This window comes from Microcaecilia unicolor, chromosome 1, assembly GCF_901765095.1.
Source record: "Microcaecilia unicolor chromosome 1, aMicUni1.1, whole genome shotgun sequence".
NCBI classification, from domain to species: Eukaryota; Metazoa; Chordata; class Amphibia; order Gymnophiona; family Siphonopidae; genus Microcaecilia; species Microcaecilia unicolor.
The window spans coordinates 438,950,951-438,974,728 of record NC_044031.1 but is presented as its reverse complement, the minus strand read 5'-3'; the positions used below and the strand labels follow the sequence as shown (position 1 = coordinate 438,974,728).

The 23,778-nt window shown below is 41.2% G+C and overlaps 1 protein-coding gene across 1 annotated transcript in view; it reads left to right on the top strand.

Moving 5' to 3' along the window:
- The first annotated feature begins 310 nt into the window (after nt 1-310).
- CDH19 (cadherin 19) overlaps nt 311-23,778 on the top strand; it is a 225,734-nt gene continuing 202,266 nt past the window's right edge. Inside the window, 2 exon segments of the mRNA XM_030212600.1 lie at nt 311-680; nt 8,037-8,331. Of these exon segments, the coding sequence (XP_030068460.1) occupies nt 483-680; nt 8,037-8,331 (493 nt within the window). The 5' untranslated portion in view covers nt 311-482.

Below are 23,778 nucleotides of genomic sequence, written 5' to 3'. Positions count from 1 at the left end.
TCAATTAGCTCATAGCAATGTAGGTGCACTAACTGATTAGCGTGGAACACACTCACTCTCAACCCCCAGACATGCCCACAGCATGTACACATGATAAAATTACTGTGAGACGCCTGATTGTGCCCCATGGCAAAACCATTTTTGCTGTGGTAAGCACATGTCAGTACTTAAAGCAGCTTAGTAAAAGGACCCCTTTAAGTGATAGCAAGAAATGACTTCAATAAAATGAATGACCTGTTTTGTTTTTTTAAAACAAGACTATGTATGTATTGCTGATTCTGTTTTTTTACATTTTTTTTTCTAGGAACATGGAAATATTGTGATGTTATATTGCCTGGGAGTGAAAAGGGGAACTACCTGACCATCTGTTAGGATTTTGTTGCTCAAAAGTTGAATTATAGACTGAACTAGTTCCATCTATTTCCTTGGGTTTTTTTTTTTTTTTTTTTTTACTGGACACCCATAGAAACAAAACCAGAATCATGATCTACTCATACTGGCTGCCAGTTTTGCTAGAACTGGTTTGGCATTGGTCTTTCCTCCTCAGCATGGAGAGCCGAAAGCAACACAGTACGAACCAACAACTTCTGAGCCCTCAGAGAGTGAAGCGAAGCTGGGTTTGGAATCAATTTTTTGTCTTGGAGGAACAAACGTTGACAAAGCCTTTGTCAGTTGGACAGGTAAATTGCCATTTTGTTTTGTTTTTTTTCAACAGATTAAGAGTAGTGGTCTCAAAATTCAGTAATAGCCAAGTTATGGGTAAACGTTTCTGATTAGAAATGCAAATGTCAAATTGAAGAGTTCATAGTAATTAATTCTGGGCTTGAGTTTAAAAAAAAAAGGAAAAGAACTAAAATGGAATGAAACATCACTTATCAACATCTGGCTGCTCTACTGGTGCTATTTTTGACACTGCAGTAAATCAGCACTACCAAGCCTAGTGATGTTTACAAATAGCACTTAGCATGATTTTCTCTCACCCTTAAATAGCAGCTGATTCACCCCTCATTAATTTTTAATGAAGCAGATTACTACCAAATCCCCCTCTTTTTTTTTTTTTTTTTGCATTAAAATTCTGCAAGAACCAGCATACTTCATTAGATCTGTGTCATTTTATTACAAGGGGCAATTAGCTTTCCCTGCCTTTGAGAAGCAAAATCATGGATTTTAAGATAATTTTCTTAATGAGACTCAACATCCCCCTGTATGTTGTGGGTTATTTTTTTCATGGTGGTAATTGTTATCAGTAGATCTTGTGCCCTTACTTGCTCTGCCCTTTTTTGCATGAACAAACTAAAATAAGCACAAACTCTAATTGACTAGCACTAAAATTTAATTGGACTCAGGGGGTGAACTGTTCAAAATTCATTAATTGCATTTTCATGATCCTCACTAAAGATCCAGTTGCATCATTCTTGACTTTAAAAAGTTGCTCAAATGTAAGTATTTCTGGGCTCATATCCAGCTTAATAACAATAGTTTCACAAATGCTATGTATGTATTTTGCTTACAGCTATGCTAAAGAGAGTACTGGAACCAATACCAGTTTCTAATAAAAGTCCAAAAATCAAATGCAGACGGATGTGTAATAGTGGATTCACTTGACTTCATTTAGCATTAGCAATTGCTTCTGATATACATATTTGCAAACTGGCTGACTGCAAAGTAAGACATAGGAACAACAGGAAAAAAAATTCACTAAGGGCCCCCAGAGCTGGGATAGCAAATATGAGAACCGGTACAAGCCGTGTTTTGGCATCTACGCCTGTGTCAGGGGTCATGAAGCTCACTAGGTGAAAAGATATCTGAACAACAGGTCCAGAAAATCACTGCATGAAATTAAAAAAAAAAGGAAATTAGCATGACTGCATCAAGATACTGGCCCTTGGTTACATTGCTGCAGTGGCGTTCATAGGGGGGCTGACTCCCGGGGCGGATCGCTGATGCGCCCCGCCCCCCGGGTGCAGCGTGCCCCCCCCAGCGAAAGGACACCCCCCCAGCGAAGGAACCCCCTGGTGCACGTCACTGGGGGGGGGGGGTGCCTAGCGCTTGTCTGCTTTGTTCGTTTCCATGCTCCCTCTGTTCCGGGGCAGAGGGAGCACAGAATGAACGTAGCGGACAGACACACGACACCCCCCCAGCGGCGTGCACCCGGGGCGGACCGCCCCACCCCCCCCCTTTGGTACGCCACTGCATTTCTGCTGAGGCTAACTAGCAAACCATGCCAAAAACAGAGGAAGTTCCCGTGCATGGTATATATAAAAGTAAGACATGCCTATCTTAAAGAGAGGAGACAATCTAAAACTAGTGCACTTTTGCAAGATAACAAATTCTTGTACAACTTATTGTCACTAGAGTGTTTGCAGAGATGGGGATAGGCTTGGGGTTTATCTATTGCAGTGTCACCACTGTAAGCTTTCATTTTCACAAAAGCACATCTGTGACACTTCCAATGCCTCAATAAATTCTTATATGGCAGTCTGACCCCTAGTTGTAAATAAGTACATAAGTATTGTCATACTGGGACAAACCAAAGGTTCATCAAGCCCGTCATCCTGTTTCCAACAGTGGCCAATCCAGGTTACAAGTACCTGGCAAGATCCCAAAACAGTACAATACATTGTATGCTGCTTATTGTAGAAATAAGCAATGGATTTTCCCCAAGTCCATTTCAATAATGGCTTATGGACTTTTCTTTTAGGAAGCTATCCAAACCTTTTTTAAACCTCGCTAAGCTACCTGATATTACCACATTCTCTTGCAATGAATTCCAAAACTTTATTACAAGTTGAATGAAGAAATATTTTCTCTGATTCGTTTTAAATTTACTACTTTGCAGCTTCATTGCGTGCCCCCTAGTCCTTTCATTTTTAGAAAGAGTAAACAAGTTTTTCACATCTACCTGTTCCACTCCACTCAGTATTTCATATATCTCTATAATACCTCTATAATATCTCCTTTCAGCTGTCTTTTTTCTGAGCTGAAGAGCCCTAGCCTTTTTAGCCTTTCCTCATGGGAAGTTGTCCCATCCTCTTTATCATTTTCATCGCCCTTCTCTGTATCTTTTCTGTTTCCACTATATCTTTTTTGAGATGCAGTGACCAGAATTGAACACAATATTCGAGGTGTGGTCACACTATGGAGTGATATAAGACATTATAATGTCCTCATTTTTGTTTTCCATTCCTTTCCTAATAATACCTAACATTCTATTTGTTTTCTTAGCCGCCGCCGCACATTGAGCAGAGGGTTTCAACATATTATCAACAATGAGACCTAGATCCCTTTCCTGGTTGGTCACTTCTAATGTGGAACCTTACATTGTATAGCTGTAGTTCAGGTTCCTCTTTCCCACATGCTTCACTTTGCATTTGCAGTCTCCCAGTCTCGTAAGATCATCTTGTAATTTTTCACAATTGTCTTGCGAATTAACAACTTTGAATAACTTTGTGCCATCAGCAAATTTAATTACCTCACTAGTTAATACCATCCATTTATAAATATGTTAAAAAGCAGCAGTCCCTGGAGAACCCCACTATTTACCCTTCTCTATTGAGAATACTGACCATTTAACCCTACTCTCTGTTTTCTATCTTTTAACCAATATTTAATCCACAATAGAACACTACATCCTATCCCATGACTCTCATGAGGTACTTTGTCAGCTGCCTTTTGAAAATCCAGATACACAATATTGACCGGCTTACCTTTATCCACATGTTTGTTCACTCCTTCAAGGAAATGTAATAGATTGGTGAGGCAAGATTTCCCTTCATTAAATCCATGTTGGCTTTGTTTCATTAATCCAAGCTTTTGAATATGTTCTGTAATTTTGTTCTATATAATAGTCTCATTTTGCCCAGCACCAACATCAGGTTCACCGGGCTGTAATTTTCCGGATCACCTCTGGAACATTTTTTTAAAAATCGGTGTTACATTGGCCACCCTCCAATGTTCCGGTACCATGCTTGATTTTAAAGATAAATTATGTATTACTACTACTACTTATCACTGCAAGTTCATTTTTCAATTCTATCAGTACTTTGGAATGAATACCATCTGGTCTAGGCAATTCGTTATTCTTCAATTTGTCATATTGCACTAATACATCCTGCAGGTTTATCGAGATTTCACTCAGTTTTTCCAACTCGTCAGCTTTGAATACCATTTCTGGCACTGTTACTTCTCCCAAATCTTCCTTGGTGAAGACCAAAGCAAAGAATTAATTTAATCTCTCCGCAATGGCTTTGTCTTTCCTGATTGCCCCTTTTACCCCTCGGTCATCTAGCGGTCCAACTGATTCTTTTGCCAGTTTCCTGCTGCTCTTGTAACTAGCAGATCACAGGAGTGACCAGACAAATTGCATATTTTGTGCAAGTGTACTCAGTACATAGCAGTGAAGGGTAGGGAGGGTTATGAGTGGGGAGGAAAAGTTAAATTGTTGATGATATGATTGTTCTTATGTTCATATTTGGACAATTTGGCTCTGTAACATGCAATTTGTAGAGCTTGTTGCTTATTCACTTTCAATTTCATCAATAAAAAATGTTGAAACATAATATGCCTAAAAATAATTTTACGATTTGTTTTTGCTTCCAACGCAATCTTTTTTCCAAAGTCCCTTTGCCTTCCTTATCAGCGCTTTGCATTTGACTTGCCATTCCTTATGCTGTTTCTTATTATTTTCAGTCAGATCCATTTTCTGAAGGATTTTCTTTTAGCTCTAATAGCTTCCTTCACCTCACTTTTAAACCATGCCAGCTGTCATTTGGTCCTCTTTCCTCCTTTTTAAATACACGGCATATATTAGCCCTGGGCTTACAGGATGGTATTTTTGAACAGCATCCACGCCTGATGTAAAATATTGACCTTCGTAACTGCTCCTCTAAGATTATTTTTCACCATTCTTCTCATTTTATTATAGTCTCCTTTTTGAAATTTAAATACTAACATATTGTATTTCCTGTGTGTACTTACTCAAAAGCTGATATCAAATCTGATCATATTATAATCACTGTTATGAAGTGGCCCCAGCACCATTACCTCCTGCACCAGTTCATGCGCTTAACTAAGGACTAGGTGTAGAATGTTTCCTCCTCTTATTGGCTCTTGTACCAGCTGATCCATGAAGCAGTCCCTGATTATGTCAAGGAATTTTATCTCCGTAGCATGTCTAAACATAAAGGTATCCTGTTCAGAAGGAATGGATCCTAAGGAGCTTAGTCGAGATTGGGTGGCAGTGCCAGCCGGTGGTGGGAGGCGAGGATAGTGCTGGGCAGACTTATACGGTCTGTGCCCTGAAGAGGACAGGTACAAATCAAAGTAGGGTATACACAAAAAGTAGCACATATGAGTTTGTCTTGTTGGGCAGACTGGATGGACCATGCAGGTCTTTTTCTGCCGTCATTTACTATGTTGATGTTACATTTACCCAGTCAATATCAGGGTTATTGAAGTCATCCACTATTATTGTGTTGCACAGTTTGTTAACCTCCCTAATTTCTTATAACATTTCTACATCTCTCTGTTCATCCCGGCCAGGCAAACAGTAGTACATTCCTATCACTATCCTTTTTCCCTTTACACAAGGAATTCCAATCCATACAGATTCCAAGATGTGTTTTGTTTCCTGCAGAGTTTTCAATCTATTTGATTCAAGGAAAGCTTTAACATACAATGCTACCCCTCCACCAATTCGATCCACCCTGTCACTATGATATAATTTGTACCCTGGTATCAGTGGCGTAGCCAGGGGGGGTGCCAGGGGAGCAGCCACTCCCCTAAACGGAGTTCTGCCAGCTCCGGCGCCTATTTTTTCTCAATATGTTGCATTGAAAATGCGCGCCAGTGCCGGCGGAAGTTTGCTCTCACGCCACTCTCGCTCCCCCCACACCGTCAACCTGGCTCCGCTTCTGCCTGGTATGACAGTGTCCCACTGGTTGTCCTCGTTCCACTAGGTCTCAGAGATGCCTATTATATCTAATTTTTCATTTAGTGCAATATATTCTAACTCTCCCATCTTATTTATCAGGCTTCTGTCATTTGCATATAGACATTTCAAACTGTTGTTCCTATTTATATCTTGCTCAGCACTTGACAGTGTTAAGTTGCAATCTTTTGTCTGATTTTTATTTAAAGACACCTGGAGGGGCATAATCGAACGAAAACGTCTATCTCCATGGGCGTTTATCTCCGAGAACGGGTCCGTGAAGGGGCGGACCGAACCGTATTTTCGAAAAAAATAGACGTCCATGTTTTATTCGACAATTTGTGAGCTGGGCGTTTTTGCTTTTCAGCGATAATGGAAAATGAAAGCGCCCAGCTCAAAAACGAATAAATCCAAGGCATTTGTTTGTGGGAGGGGCCAGGATTTGTAATGCACTGGTCCCCCTCACATGCCAGGACACCAACCGGGCACCCTAGGGGGCACTTTTAAAAAAACAAAAAAAAAGGTAAAAGAGCTCCCAGATGCATAGCACCTTTCCCTTGTGTGTTGAGCCCCCCAAATCCCCCTCAAAACCCACTGTCCACAAGTCTACACCATTATTATAGTTCTAAGGGATGAAGGGGGGCACCTACATATGGGTACAGTGGGTTTGGGGGGGGGGGGTTGGACGACTAAGCATTAAGCAGCACAATTGTAACAGGTAGGGGGGATGGGCCTGGGTCCACCTGCCTGAAGTCCACTGCACCCCCTAACAACTGCTCCAGGGACCTGCATACTGCTGCCAGGGAGGTGGGTATGACATTTGAGGGTGAAAATAAAAAGTTGTGAAACATCATTTTTTTGTGGTGGGAGGGGGTTAGTGACCACTGGGGGAGTCAGGGGAGATCATCCCCGATTCCCTCTGGTGGTAATCTGGTCATTTAGGTCACTTTTTGGGGCCTTATTTGTGAAAAAACAGGGTCCATGAAAAGTGCCCTAAATTCTAGCTACAAACGCATACTTGTTTTCCATTATCGGCGAAAGGCACCCATCTCTGTTCGGGTGATAACCATGCCCCAGTCCCGCCTTCACCAAGCCTCCGACACGCCCCCGTCAACTTTGTACGCTTCCTCGATGGAGTGCAGTTGAAAACGTCCAAGTTCGGCTTTCGATTATACCGTGTTATTCGTTTTTGTGAGATAAACGTCCATCTCCCAATTTAGGTCGGAACTTGGGCGTTTTTCTCATTCGATTATAAGCAGGCTGGTCTAAAATGGTCTCTATTGCAACCTCACTATCTGGATACCCTATCTTCTCTGTTTTGGTGATATCTTTGAGAGATACCTTGAGCCGAACCATGTGTTTTTGAACAACTGCCATACTATGAGACTATCACTAGGGGTCACAGTGACCATTTTGAACCATAATCAGCAAAGACAGGCATGGCTCTCCTAAATTCCTACTGCATTGGTAAGCTACAAGAGGAAAATCTGAGAAAATGTGATGGTTAGATACTACTGGACAAAACTTCAATATTTTAACAACTCTAGAGGCACCAATCATATAAGGTAAGATGCAAGCCAAACAATCACACTGCTCTTCATATGATACTATAAAAGCCAATCTCTGTGTACATGTTTAGCATGTTTATCAGACTGCTTCAATACCAGAATTCTATCTGAGAATTTTCCAGTTAATTGCCCAGCTTGCACAATACCAGAAATGGGATGGTTAAATGATTTTCAGTCCCAACTAAAATAAACAAAATACTCAGCAACACAATGTTCATAGCAGCAAGGACACAGACTGTTTTCAGTGAAAATGCTTTAACCTTCCTATTTCTGATATTGTACCCCTGAAGCATCCCATGAGTGAGCAAAACGTGGACCACATCGGGTGATTGTGTTAAGAAAGAGATTTTGTTTTGGAGCAGTACGTCTGGAATCTGTTTTCTTTTGCATCACTTCTGGTACAGATCTGAAGAGCCTCTCCATTGCATAGTTACCAGTCTCGAAACTGAAGCATTAAAAATTCTTTGTAGTCTGTTTTCGCTCTCTACACATTCCTTGGTATTATCCTAAAAATGAATATTTACTGTTTATCTCTACAGCTGAGGTCTGATTCAGACAAACAGGATGGGTCTTACCAATACAGACTGTCAGGTGAAGGAGCTGGAAACATTTTTACAATTGATGAAAATACGGGTACAATTTATGTTGTGAAGAAACTTGATCGAGAAAAGAAATCATCCTATACTCTGAGAGCTCAGGCAATAAACAAGTATACTGGACTTCCCGTGGAGCCTGAATCAGAATTCATCATCAAAGTACAGGATATTAATGACAATAGACCACAGTTCCTTAATGAACCTTATGTAGCCAGCATACCTGAGATGTCTCCAGAAGGTATGTGAAAATATTTGCCATTATAGATACTGTATATGTTGTCATGTGAGTGCTGAAGAGCAAGACATTGGGGTTCTTGTTCCCCTTGGATAACCAGTTAATTTCTTTCCAGAGCTTAGTCCACCTTTTGGATTTTGCTTTCAGAGCATTATGTTTGAGTACTGAATAACTTTCACATTTCTATTCCACAACATTAAATTTAATCAAACTCAAAATAAACATAAATAATATGCAGCCTTCAATTTCAGGGCAACGCTTGGATATCTTTCTTTTGTCACATTATCAGGCATTGGACAACTTCTCAAACCAGACTGGCTTGGCGCTTGAGGCATTTATATACATTCCCAAGAATTCCCATAGTAAACCCCTCAATTAAACAAATCTTTAAACACTATCACCATTCTAGTGGGAAAACAAATTTCCTTCCACTCGGGGATTTGCTGTTGTTCAAGATTGCAGGTAGCAAACATAAGCTTTCAGTTAAAATGTAGCATAAGTCTTACAAAACTACAACAGTTTCCCCAGACCCCTTGCACACAGCTGAGTCAATTATCTCTGGCTGTGAGGTCCATGGCTGCAAGGAAAACCTGGCAATTATTACAGTTTGCTTTCTTCAGAATCTCTGATTTCAGATCTTCAGTTTAAAGAGCAACTTCATCATGATAGCCTCCTAGTATCCAGGCTAAACAAACACCAGGTACCTTTTCCTTTGTCCAATCCACACATGACAACAAAAATCCCGCTCCTGTGCCTGGCGCCTGAACCCTGTGTAGTGTCATGATTGTAACTTTTAGCATTTTTTCCACAAGGTCTGTCAGAAATGTTTGGAGGACAACAGTGGGATGGAAGGGGTGGGGGAAGGGGAGGCCAGTTTTAGGTTACAACCCTGTTGGAGGTGGACAAGCCCATCAAACAGGGTCAATTTATTTCTTACCTCATTCTGTTCAGAAGTGGAGGAATGCTCAATTGTTTGCTCTGACATGTTCGTCATCATGTTTTATGGTGACAGTATATCACTATTTTAACTTTGGTGGAGTGGGAGGGGATGCTGGCTGTGTGGAAGGAGCTAGACTCCCTGCTGGTCCAGAAAGTGAAGTACAGTATTTTGCTTTACAAGTACAAGTTGTACAAATGAGTTAATCGTACTAGAAAGACTGTTGGCTAATTTGGTCTGCCCAAATAGAGTGTGAAAATATATTACCAAACTTAAAGTTGGCTGCACGGTTCTGACGCGGATTTTTACCAGCAGCTTTACACTTGGGAAGCCCCCAACTCATCAGATAGGTAGGATTTCTTTGAGGAGCAGGCTCTCATGCAGCTTTCCTTGGCAGAGAGGGCCCAGAAAGAGGGCCCACCTTGACCGTCCCATTACGGTCATGGAAATCAGGTAAGTCATTGGCAATCTGAAGATGGCTAAGTCCCAGGGCCCACATGGGTTCGGTTGGGGTATTATATGATGATGGTGGAATTGTTGGTGGACCCTCTGCGAGCATTGTTTCAAGAGTTTGTTGATTGGGGTTCTTTAGGCCTGCATCAGAATCATACCCATATGGTCTTGCTTCCTAAGCTGGGCAGGGACCATTAGCAGGTAAGGTTGTACCATCCCATTGCTCTTATTATTCAAGATCTTAAGATGTTGGCATATGTGTTGGCATCCAGGCTGAATGAGACCCTTCACCACCTGATCCATGAGGATTACACTGGGTTTGTTCTGGTCCATTATGCCTTCACTAATGTTCTTCATGCCCTGTTGGCGCTGCTGAGTATGACTGGTGAGGGGGTTGGGGAGCTGTAATCAGCCTGGAAGCTGAAAACACCTTTGATCAAATTTCCTGGGATTTTATGTACTGGGTGCTGGACTGGTATAGGATTGGGGAAACTTTTTGCAGTGGATCCAGGTGCTATGTACCACCCTGGAGGCACGTTTATTGGTAAATGAAGCCCTTATAGAACCATTCTCATGTGTCAGGGCACCCAACAGGGTTGCCCTTTGTCTCCCTTCTGTTCATCTTGACCATAGAACTTCTGTCAATTAAATTACGAGCATATGTTTCCCTTTCTGGCATCCAACTTGGAGATGCAGTACAAGAATTGCATCTTCTTGCTGATGATATGTTTCTTTTTTTGGGTGACCCAGTTCAGGACCTGCAGTGAGTAATGTGCACTATAGATTGTTTTGATAGTTTATCTGGCTTGAAAATCAACTATGATGAAACTAAAATTTTGTGCAAGCTGTTATTTGACAGAAGATGATTGCTGTTTGCCGACTATGCTCCAGTCAGCCCCAGGGGTTATTAAATATCTAGGGATTTTTCTCTGTGCTGATACAAAGTCACTTTATTCAAGATGGTGACCTTGCCCAATCTTCTTGGCTTACTTATAAGGAAGAAGGTTGGTTTAAAAATATTTTACGTCAGTTCTTGTGGCATAGTAAGACAGCAAGGATCAGCCTTTTTAAACATGCACTTCCTCGGGATAAGGGGTTTTGGGTACCCCTGATAGTCACTTGTATAATCTGGCTGTACTCATGTGGTGGGTTCATTTTGGCCATCAGAAATTGTTCCCCTCTAATATACACAGCATTTTAACCGATGGGTGCGATCCATTGACTCTTCTTTACGGGAGGGGTTGGTACTCCCTGATGTTTCTTTTGTTATTGCTTCTCTCCATAAGGAGTAACCTAATGGTTAGTGAAGTGGGCTTTGATCCCGCCAACCTGTGTTCAATACCCACTGCTAGCTGCTTGTGACCTTGGGCAAGCCACTTAGTCCTCCATTGCACCAGGTACAAAAAATTTAGATAGTGAGCCCCCTAGGGACAGAGAAAGTACCTGTATATAATATGTACAATGCTGCATAGTCTAGTAGTGCTATAGAAATGATTAGTAGTAAGGCATGGCTTTGGTGGTTGCACTTTCTGTAGTGCTCTCCTAAACTATCCCCTTTTTTGGCCCTTTCTGGGAACCCTGGCTTTGAGCCGGGCCTTGGTCCAGGTGGTTTTCAAAGTTGGAAATCACGGGGGGGTATGTCCACTTGGGAGACATTCTTAGGTTGGAGTCAGAGACCTCACCCTCTTTTGCTCAATTGGACAATAAAAGGAACCTCCCTAAAACCCATTTTTTCTTATATTTGTAAGTATGTCATTATTTTCATACTCTGAGGAGTAAGCAGGAAAGGGTGGATGACCTTAGAACTGAGAAGGAGGATGAGGACTTTCAGCTTTTGTTCTGCTAGTTTAATACACTTCCAAGGTAGTATGGAGAGGTCAGTTTAATAAGGTGGATACTTTATTGGATGGGGTGGTTCTGGAGTGGTCTGATGATTTGGCCTTGAATATCACTGGGACTGAGTTGGTGAAAGTGTGAGTGACGGGTTCAGTGGTGTGCTGAGAAATTTTTAACAACAGGCTCTGTCTCTCCAGGCATAGCCAGCTCTTCAATTTGGGGTGTCCTAAGGTGGACTAGGGAGCAAAACATTCCTTTTTCTCCTCCCTCCCTGCTCCCCCCATGCGGGCACACTAGGCATACCATTGCTGGCAGGGATTCCGAGCCCTACTAGTCAAATGAATGGATTACCACCACTCTCCACTGCTTGTTTCTGGCTCTGAGCAGCATGCCAGGAATTCTCATACATACTTGCTTGAGAAGTCGTGTCGTGCTGCTCAAAGCCTAAAACATGCTGCGAGAAGCAGCAGCAGTCAATTTATTGACTGGTGGGGCTTTGATATCCCTGCCAGCAAAGGTAAAGGAGTTCAGAGACGCCAAGGGTGGCCCACCTCAAAGCTAGAGATCTACCACTGCTATTCTGAAGATTGAAGGCCAATGAGTGAAGTTTTTATTGTGAGCATTCATACATATATTGCAAAAGTAAACAACAGCTTCTACAGAGTACATCCAAAACTTAATTTTCTCATTTCCATCTTCCAAAATTCCAGACATCAGATGTACAGACCAGAAGGACTCAAAGCAGTCCAAAACAAGCAATGTCAGAAACACAGTTTATACCTAATTATTCAGCCATCCTTAGAATTCACTTTTGATTTCAAAAGGCAAAATCATGTGCATGTAAGAGGACTGGATAAAAGTTTAAACCAAATGCCCTAATATGTAATTATTGGTAGCAATAATGAAATAGTGATGGAATATTTATATAGCCAGCAGCCTGAGCAAACAGATATTTCCATTGAACATAATTATTTTGTATGAACTTGGCAGTTAATAGTGTACTGAACTGGACAATGTTGGCGCATTTAGACTGATTGACTCTATACAGCAAGTCTGCATGAAAGAAGCCCCTTCTCTCAATATGCAATACCTTTCTGTGAAATGGAAGCAATAAAAAAGGCAAGTGCATGTTTATAATATACCACTGCAATCCACAAAACAAAAGGAGCAAGTTCCCACATGCCATATTTTTCTTTTAATGTAGGCACAGGGAAAAAATATGTTAAATGCTCCCAGGTTTCAACCTAATTAATGTGGGTTTTGGAGGGTTTTTTTAATAGTAAGTAGATCTGAATGTTAAGCAACTGATTCTCATAACATTTTTGGTGGCCATCTATTAGGTGAATACTGCAACTTATCAGCACCTCCTTGCCTCTTCATGTTCTGCTGGCCGCCTGCTGCACGATTAATTTTTTTAAAGCAGTGCTGTTATATGTCGGCAGAAACAGGCTGCTTCAGCCAAGTCCCAGGGCCTTCCTTCAGCCTGTCCTACCCCCAAGGGGCTGACGAAGGCCCAGGGATTGGCTGAAGCAGCCTGTTCCTGTCAACGTATACCAGCACTGCTTAAAAAAAAATTAATCGTACTGCGGCTGGAGAACAAGAAGAGGAAAGGAGGTGTGGGGTGGGGGGAAGACAAAAACTGAATGCAGAGAGGTGCTTGGGGGAGGGCAGTGGAGACAGAAGATGCCTGCCTAAGCCACACAGGGAAGGAGGACGCTGACGCTGATGCCAGGAGGGTATCCAAATCCAAATTTTGGGAAGCCGGTTGTTAAAGTAGGTACTTTAACAGCTGGCTCCCCAAATTCTTAAAAATCTAACAAACGGCTCTTGCAAGCCAGTATGAGCCGGCTCCAGTACACCACTGGTCTAACTTTCCAACCTCAGAAATTATCATTAAACTCACTCCAGTTATGAGGTCACTTGTTTAGCTTTAATTAAATTCCATCCTTTTTCTATAGAGTGATCCTCTGTTTTTATCATACACATTCTTGAATTCCACGACTGTTTTCATCTTCACAACCTCCTGTAATAGTGCATTCCATTCATCCACCACCCTTTCTGTGAAAAAGTATTTCCTGACATTGCTCCTAATTCTCCCACTCTGCAACCTCAACTTGTGGCCTCTAGCTCTACCACTTCCCCATCTCTGAAAAAAACGTAGTCTGCATATTAATACTTTAAGTATGTAAACCTATACATCATATCTCCCCTATCCCTCCTTTCCTCTAGGACTATATATTGAGGTCTTGAAGTCTCTTCTCATAGAAGTCTCTAAAATCTTAAGGAGGGGAATAGATAAATATGAATTGATTGTTTACTCTTTCAAAAGTGTACATAGACTAGAGGACATGTCATGAAGTTCTAACAACTTAAACACAAATCAAGGATTTTTTTGTCTCACTCAACACATAGTTAAGGTCTGGAATTAATTTCTGGAGAAAGGAGTAAAATCAGTTAGCATAGCTGGGTTTAAAAAAAAAGTTTAGGCAGGTTCCTGAAGGAACAGGTTGATGTGGGGAAAGTCACTGCTTATCCTGAGGGCAAGCCTTGTAGAATTCAGCTACTTAATGATATCTATCCAGGTAATTGTGAACCGCATTGGCAACTGTTGGAAACAGAATACAGTCTTGTTCTTATCCAGTATGATGTACATAACACACATACCCTTGTGACAATTCAATAGGATTCAGTCCAGAAGTATATATTCATTTTCACATTAAAATTGATGCTAAACTCACTGGTTTTCCATTCATATTTTTCAGTTTACTGAAAAAAGAAAAGGTATTGTATTAATTAAAATCTAAAATATATACTGTAAGCTGATTAGCAGCAACTCAGTTTGGCCCTGAGTGAAAAATAAACTGATATATCGTCTAGCATTAGCCATGTCCTATTAGTCTGTGTAAGGTGAAGTTCAGAATCAGTTATCAAGAGATAGGGCTGTCAACCAATAACTATTTCCAGTTCCTAATTCACAGTCATTCCAGCACTGCTGTGCTAAGATAAGCAGGCCTGTTTATCTACCATGTGCACAAATCTTAAATGAACAAATATTGACCTCATTTAAATAACATATTTCCCATCACATTTGAATAATTTGAGTATTAGTTATGTACTTAAATAAGAGGCTAAGAACAAGTGTACGAACAGCGGCAAACAGAGAGAAAGCAAATTATCCATATTTGCTTGACACTGTTCCAGAAGAATAAAAATTATTATAAGAGAAAAGTGCCAGTAGTTAATTTCTTGTGTTAGCATGCTTAAATAATCTAAATTTATATTCACTCTACATAATAAATATTAATATGCTTTCCAAATGGATAAAATAGAAGTTATCTTGATTAAAATGATATAATCTATAGCAGAATTCCTGTTACTATAAAGGACAATCTCCTTATATGGAAGGATGTCCCTACTGTAGTACAGCAATACTACCACTAGGATTCATGGTGGCCATTTTGTTTTCTGGAGCTGTACAATGTGGGAGAGTACGGGAGACACTCATATTCTAACCAACTAGACTATCAGGGATTATTCTGGTTAAGTTACCGGGGGGTGGTTGATGGGCCTGAGGGGACAAGCTGAGGAAAGGGTATCCTTGATATATTATGGTGGGGCATTGGTTCAAAAGATGGGGTTTATTTGTTAGATCATTTGGGAAGAGTCAGGGGAATTGCAGGAAAATAGGGAGCAGCCCAATAATTAGGTGAACTGAAGGGGGCAGTCTCAGGCAGCAATTTTGAGGGAGCAGCATTTTAGAAAGAGTAAACAAGTGATTAATGTCTACTCGTTCCACTCCACTCATTATTTTATAGACCTCTATCATATCTCCCTTCATCCATCTTTTCCAAGCTGAAGAGCGCTAACCGTTTTAGCCTTTCCTTATAGGGAAGTCATCCCATCCCCTTTATCATTTTTGTCGCCCTTCTCTGTACTTTTTCTAATTCCACTATATCTTTTTTGAGATGCAGAGACCAGAATTGCACACAGTATTCAAAGTGTGGTCGCACTATGAAGCAATACAAAAGCATTATAACATCCTTATTTATGTTTTTCATTCCTTTCCTAATAATACCTAACATTCTATTTGCTTTCATAGCCTCTGTCTCACATTGGGCAGAGGGTATCAACGTACCAACAAGGATGACACCTAGATCCCTTTCCTGATCAGTGACTCCTAATGTTGAATCTTGCATTACATAGCTATATCTTGGGTTCCTCTTGTCCACATGCATCACTTTGCACTTGCTCACGTTAAACATCATCTGTCATTAGATGCCCAGTCTCCCAGTCTTGTAAGGCCCTCTTGTAATTATTGCACAATCTTTTTGTGATTAACAACTTGAATAACTTGTTTTTAGTAAATGTAATTATCTCAATAGTTAATCCCATCTTTAGATAATTTATAAATATGTTAAAAAGCAACTGTCCCACACAGACCCCTGGGGAACCCCACTCTCTACCCTTCTCAATTGAGAATACTAACCATTTAACCCTACTCTTATTTTGCCTGACACCAACATCAGGCCCACTGGTCTATAATTTCCTGGATCACCTCTGGAACCTTTTTTTTGTTTTTTTAAATTGGTGTTACATTGGCACCCTCCAATCATCTGGTACCATGCTTGATGTTAAAGGTAAGTTACATATTACTAACAATAATTCTGCAACTTCATTTTTCAATTCTATCAGTACTGTGGGATGAATACTATCTGGTCCAGGCGGTTTGCTAATTTTCAGTTTATCAAGTTGTGCCATTATATATTCCGGGTTTATAGAGATTTCACTCAATTTCTCTGACTCATCAGCTTTGAATAACATTTCTGGCACCGGTATCTCTCCCAAATCTTCCTTGGTGAAAACCCGAAACAAATAATTCATTTAATCTCTCTGCTAGGCTTTGTCTTCCTTGGGTGCCCTTTTTTACCCCTCGGTCATCTAGTGGTTCAACTGATTCTTTTGTCGACTTCTTGCTTTTAATATACCTAAAGGGAGGGGCATGAGTATGAGAGTTAAAAATGGATGGTAAGGATGAATGAGAGGGAGAGATGGACCAAGAGAGTGAAGAGGGGGTGGAAGGGGGGACACAGAGACAGGCAGGGCAGAGGGGGTAGAAGAGGAAGAAAAAGAGGTGGATTCATTGGAGAACAGATGGGAGCAGAAGGGGGAAGATAGAGATGGGAAAGGGAGAGGGAAACCTAGATAGGGGGGCAAGGGGACCAGAGGAGAAATAGACTCAAGGAGGGTGGATGGGGACAAAAGGTGGAGAGGTAGAGATGTCAGCCTCATGGGGGGCAGAAAGGGGGATAGGGAGAGACAGAATGAGGGGGAGGGAGAGATGGACATGGAGGGAAGAGGAACAGATAGACTTAGGGACAGAAGGAGGAAGAAAAAGATACAATAGTTGTGATACAGATGGGATAACGGGATAGATGTCATACTCATGAGCAGAAGGAAGGGAGGAGAGATGTTGGACTTGGGGAGTGGAAGGGTGGGAAGGAGGAGAATGTTATACTCAGGAGGTGGTAGGAAGGACTGAGATACGTTGGACTCAAGAGAGAGGTGAAACAGAAGGGAGGGAGGAAGTGATTAGGTTTCAAGCATGTCAGTAGGGAAGAAAGAGAGTGAGAGGGAGGAGGATGCTTGGTTATAAGGTTGGGTGAAGGGATAGGATGGATCTATTTAAGAGAGGTTGTCAAGCAGATTAATGAGAAGAGGATAATAAGTGCAGAAGGTAAAAATGTGTAATGGGAAGCGAATGAAAGATAAAAAAGGGGAAATGAGGCTGGGAAATGAACAAGATGGAAATGTGTGAGCTAAGCAGGGCTTTTTTTGAGGGGGTACTTGGGGGTACTGACACCTTTTCCATTGTCTGCTAAAATAGACCCATGGGACCCAAGTTTTAATGATAGACCACAGGGTCTACACACCAATCCTGTCTCATCATAGATTCTGTGACTGGTTGCAGGGGGCCTGGCTATATTGGGGTGGGTCCCTCAGTGATCACCCTACTCTTGAAGGGCGGCCTATCATTTGAGCACCTGCACCTTTTTTGCTAGAAAATACACATTGGAGCTAAGTGACAAGAGAAGGAGATAGAAAGTTGATTCACAAATGAAAAGTTAAAAGGAGAACATCAAGAGGGTGAAATCTGAGTAGAAAGAGAGGCATAAAAGAAAAAAAAAACAGAGGAGAGAGCTTTAAGAGAAAGATCAATATGTCAGAGAGAATGGAACAAGATAGGATGAGAGAGTAAAAATAACAAAAGGACAGTGGCCACTGGAAACAGAATTAGCAGAAGACAGGAAAGAAGAAGATAAACTGGGATCAATGTGATGGAAAAATAAAATGCCCAGACACACAAATATAGAAAATGTGATTATTTCTTTTTTGACATATGGTGACCAGAACTTAATGCAATATATAAGAATATAAGAATAACCATACTGGGTCAGACCAGTGGTCCATCTAGCCCAGTATCCTGTTTCCATTAGTGGTCAATCCATGTCACAAGTACCTGGCAGAACCCCAAATTGTCTCAATAGCAGACTCAAGGTGAGGTTGCACCATGGAATGATACAGAGGCTTTATAATATTCTTGGTCTTATTTTGCATCCCTTTACTAATAATTCATAGCATTCTGTTTTAGCATATTGTCTACAATGACACCTAGACTTTTTTCTTGAGTGCTGACTACCAAGGTGGACCCTAGGATTTGGATTGTTTAATGGTAGATTGTTCCTATTTCTTAGCTGTGTGTTGTTCGCAGGACAGGCGGGTGACAGTATGCACATGTTAGTGCTTACTGCAGCTTTGTAAAAGGGCCACATTGATTGTAAACTGACTTGACTTACTTTGCAAATAAGACAGAATAGCAAGTTTGTTAGGGGCCCTTTAACCAAACAGAAGTGAAAGATGGCCTGCGGTAGGATTGGCACATGGGACTGCCATATACCGAGACTACGTTTTACCACCACAAGTAAATATGTACTTTTTTTTAAAGAGGGAAGTAAATGGCCATGTGGTAATTTAAATATTGCCATGTGGCCATTTACTGTTAGGGCCCTTATTGACTCCTATTTAGGAGGTGGTGAAGGTTCTGGTGGTAATTGGGCAGACTGTAGCACTGCCTGACAACCGCCAGGCATGCCCACTCCCCACCCACTCGTGCTAGAAAATAAAAAAATATATTTTCTAGTGCTGGACATGGTGTGTGGCAGACCCGGAACTATCGCTGGGCTCCTGGGCAAGACTGGCGGTAGGAACGATTTGACATATGTAAACCTGGCAGTAGCCCTACCACCAAATGATAAAAGGGTCCCTTAATAAACCATAAGCATGTTTTTATTTTTGTTCAAATTGTAACCAACTGTTACAATATTCACAAGTATTGAAAGTAATATTTCAAATGTTACCATATGAATTTGGAGTATGTTATATTGCATGTTTGGTATTATATTATTATGCATCTACTTTGTTATCCATGTTGGGAAATTTTGTTTTGGGATTTGCAGAATATAATTATTTTGGAATGAATAAGTAGATAAAATAAATGCACTATTCTGTAATCTGGCATTGTTCAGAATGCTCAAGTGCTGGGTTAATGTTCAAGATAACTTTACAATTAGGTCAGAGAAATGGAACTGTGTTGTTGAGTGGAGTGAAGGAGGAGGAGGTGGGGAAAAAAATGTGAGCTTTTTCCAGCCATAGAGGGAAAACAAAATGCTGTGAAGATAATGATTGAGCAGTACATTAAGAAGTTCCATCAGGATGGGGAAAGCAAGCATGTTTTCCCTTTTATAATTCTTGATATCAATACATAGAGGGTCCCAAGAAAAAAGTGATGCACTGATCATATTGTAGACAATTTTCATGGGATGGAGCAGCAGGGGTGTGACATCCCTGAGTGATTAATGCAATTGGCCTCTTTCCCTTGGCATTCATTACAAGATCACACAATAAATCCATTCTTCCTGAAATAAATAGTGCAGTATGTACAGATCTACATAATAGAGTATAGCTAAAAAAAGAAGAAGGAGTTGAACTAGTTGTACTGCATACTTGCTGTTTGTTGACCCTTACTTACCACCAATATTATGTGGTTACAAGAAGCAATGAAAATACACCATTAAAATAAAAATGCTGTAGGTGAATTCTTGAGTTTTAAGTATTAATAGGCACTCATTTAAAAAAAGCATCAAAACCCTTTGTACACTACGAATGGCTTGTGGACTAAGGTTTTCTATGGAAGTGTTATAGAAAAGAAAAATAACAGTAAACAAAGGGATCCTTTTACAACGCCATGGTAAAGCTACTGCAGCATTGGCATGTGCCAATAGAGCATTACTGCCATCCCACCATGAGTGCTGGTGGTAGTGTCATCCCCACTGTGCACTATTTCCAGTGCGACCAGAAAATATATTTTTTATTTTTACCACTGGGGGCTTACCAGAGGTGCAGCCCAATTATCGTTGAGTTAGTGCAGGAGTTGTTACTGCCTCCTAAATAGGAGGCGATTAGGGCTCCCCCAGGAAATAGCCACATGGCACATTTGTACTTAACTCACATCCATTTCCTTTCAAAAAAACCCTGCTGTGTTAAAGGGCCCTCGGTGGATGGCAAATCCACACGCCAGTGCCACTGGTTTCTGGATAGTGAGGTTGCACAACAGACCGTGGTAGACCAGGTGCCCTTAAATACAACTAAAGATCAGACAAAAGATGTCAAATCAATAGTGTCAGGTACTAAGCATCATGCAAATAAGAACAACAAACATACTCTGAAATGTCTATATGCAAATGCTAGGAGTCTAAGAAATAAGATGGGAGAGTTGGAATATATTGCACTAAACGAAAAATTGGATATAATAGGCATTACTGAGACCTGGTGGAAGGAGGATAACCAGTGGGACACTGTCATACCGGGGTACAAAGTATATGTAGTGATAGGGTGGACCGGACTGGTGGAGGGGTAGCATTGTATATTAACAAGAGCCTTGACTCAGATAGATTACAAATTCAGCAGGACACAAATCACACCTTTGAATCATTGTGGTTTGAAATTCCATGTATAAAAGGGAAAAAAAACGGTGATAGGAGTGTACTACCGTCCGCCTCGCCAGGATGAACAGGTAGACACAGAAATGATAAAAGAAATCAGAGACGTGAACAAAATGGGCAATGTGATAATAATGGGTGACTTCAATTATCCAAATATAGACTGGGTAAATGTAACATCGGGACACGTTACAGAGATACAATTCCTTGATGAAATCAAGAACAGCTTTATGGAGCAACTGGTGCAAGAGCCGATGAGAGAAGGAAAAATTCTAGACTTGGTCCTTAGTGGAGCGCATGATCTGGTGAGGGACGTTATGGTACTGGGGCCGCTTGATAACAGTGACCATAATATGATCAGTTTTGATATCGACCTTGAAGTAACTGTACACAGAAAGTCAAATACGTTAGCGTTTAACTTTAAAAAAGGAGACTATGATAAAATGAGAAGAACGGTAAAAAAAAACTTAGGGGGGCAACTGAGAGAGTAAAAATTGTACAACAGGCGTGGATGCTGTTCAAAAATACCATCCTGGAGGCCCAGGCCATACATATTCCGCGAATTAGGAAAGAAAGACGGAACTCCAAAAGACAGCCGGCCTGGTTGAAAAGTGAGGTGAAGGAAGCTATTAGGGCTAAAAGAAACGCCTTCAGGAAATGGAAGAAGGAACCGTCTGAAAATAACAAGAAGCAGCATAAGGAGTGTCAAAGCAAATGCAAGGCGCAGATAAAGAAGGCCAAGAGGGATTACGAAAAAAAGATAGCATTAGAGGCAAAAAAACATAGTAAAAATCTTTTTCGGTATATTAAAAGCAGGAAGCCGGCAAAAGAATCGGTTGGGCCGCTGGATGACCGAGGGGTAAAAGGGGCAATCAAGGAAGACAAAGACGTAGCGGAGAGACTGAATGAATTCTTTGCTTCGGTCTTCACCGAGGAGGATTTGGGTGGGATACCGGTGTCAGAAATGGTATTTCAAGCGGACAAGTCGAAGAAACTTACTGACTTCACGGTAAACCTGGAGGACGTAATGGGGCAGTTTGGCAAACTGAAGAGTAGCAAATCTCCTGGACCGGATGGTATTCATCCTAGAGTACTGATAGAACTGAAAAATGAGCTTGCAGAGCTACTGCTAGTGATATGCAACTTATCTTTAAAATCGAGCGTGGTACCGGAAGATTGGAGGGTGGCCAATATAACACCCATTTTTAAAAAAGGCTCCAGGGGAGATCCTGGAAATTATAGACCGGTGAGTCTGACGTCGGTGCTGGGGAAAATGGTAGAGGCTATTATTAAAAACAAAATTACAGAGCACATCCGAGGACATGGATTACTGAGACCGAGTCAGCACGGCTTTTGTGTGGGGAAATCTTGCCTGACCAATTTACTTCAATTCTTTGAAGGAGTAAACAAACATGTGGACAAAGGGGAGCCGGTTGATATTGTGTATCTGGATTTCCAAAAGGCGTTTGACAAGGTACCTCATGAAAGGCTACAGAGGAAATTGGAGGGTCATGGGATAGGAGGAAATGTCCTATTGTGGATTAAAAACTGGTTGAAGGATTGGAAACAGAGAGTGGGGTTAAATGGTCAGTTTTCTTAATGGAGAAGGGTAGTTAGTGGGGTTCCTCAGGGGTCTGTGCTAGGACCGCTGCTTTTTAATATATTTATAAATGATTTAGAGATGGGAGTAACTAGCGAGGTAATTAAATTTGCTGATGACACAAAGTTATTCAAAGTCGTTAACTCGCGACAGGATTGTGAAAAATTACAAGAGGACCTTACGAGACTGGGAGACTGGGCGGCTAAATGGCAGATGACGTTTAATGTGAGCAAGTGCAAGGTGATGCATGAGGGAAAAAAGAACCCGAATTATAGCTATGTCATGCAAGGTTCCACGTTAGGAGTTACGGACCAAGAAAGGGATCTGGGTGTCGTCGTCGATAACACGCTGAAACCTTCTGCTCAGTGTGCTGCTGCGGCTAGGAAAGCAAATAGAATGTTGGGTATTATTAGGAATGGTATGGAAAACAGGTGTGAGGATGTTATAATGCCGTTGTATCGCTCCATGGTGCGACCGCACCTTGAGTATTGTGTTCAATTCTGGTCGCCGCATCTCAAGAAAGATATAGTAGAATTGGAAAAGGTGCAGCGAAGGGCGACTAAAATGATAGCGGGGATGGGACGACTTCCCTATGAAGAAAGACTAAGGAGGCTAGGGCTATTCAGCTTGGAGAAGAGACGGCTGAGGGGAGACATGATAGAGGTATATAAAATAATGAGTGGAGTGGAACAGGTGGATGTGAAGCGTCTGTTCACGCTTTCCAAAAATACTAGGACTAGGGGACATGCGATTAAACTACAGTGTAGTACATTTAAAACAAATCGGAGAAAATGTTTCTTCACCCAACGTGTAATTAAACTCTGGAATTCATTGCCGGAAAATGTGGTGAAGGTGGTTAGCTTAGCAGAGTTTAAAAAGGGGTTAGACGGTTTCCTAAAGGACAAGTCCATAAACCGTTACTAAACGGACTTGGAAAAATCCAAAATCCCAGGAATAACATGCATAGAATGTTTGTACGTTTCGGAAGCTTGCCAGGTGCCCTTGGCCTGGATTGGCCGCTGTGGTGGACAAGATGCTGGGCTCGATGGACCCTTGGTCTTTTCCCAGTATGGCATTACTTATATACTTATGTACTTATGTACTGCTGCAGCTTGGTAAAAGGGCCCCTAACTCTTTAGGACAAGCAAATAAAAAGTCTATTTCTAGTCATGTAACATTAGAAGGAAGAAGAACTAGAAAAATAGTCATACAAGGGAATAATAGTCATACCAAGGGGCTCCTTTTGTAAACTGTAGTAAAATTTGCAGTTACCATGGCTTAACACTATTTATTATTTCAGGTCATACATTAACATTTAGATTAATGTGCGGTATCTACTCATGGTTAAGACAGAAGCACTTAGCACCTCCCGCTGAACGCTGGGTTGGCAGTTAGCACGTGCCAGCGCATTAACTGCCAAACACATTCCATGCCTACTCTCCACCCATGCCAAGCTCCTGACACAAAAAGCAAGCTAGATCTGTGCTAACAATGCAGGGTAAACTGGATATTAACCCTCTCATTCTAAAATCTTTCACGCACTTTTCTGCTCTTTGCATACGAAATTG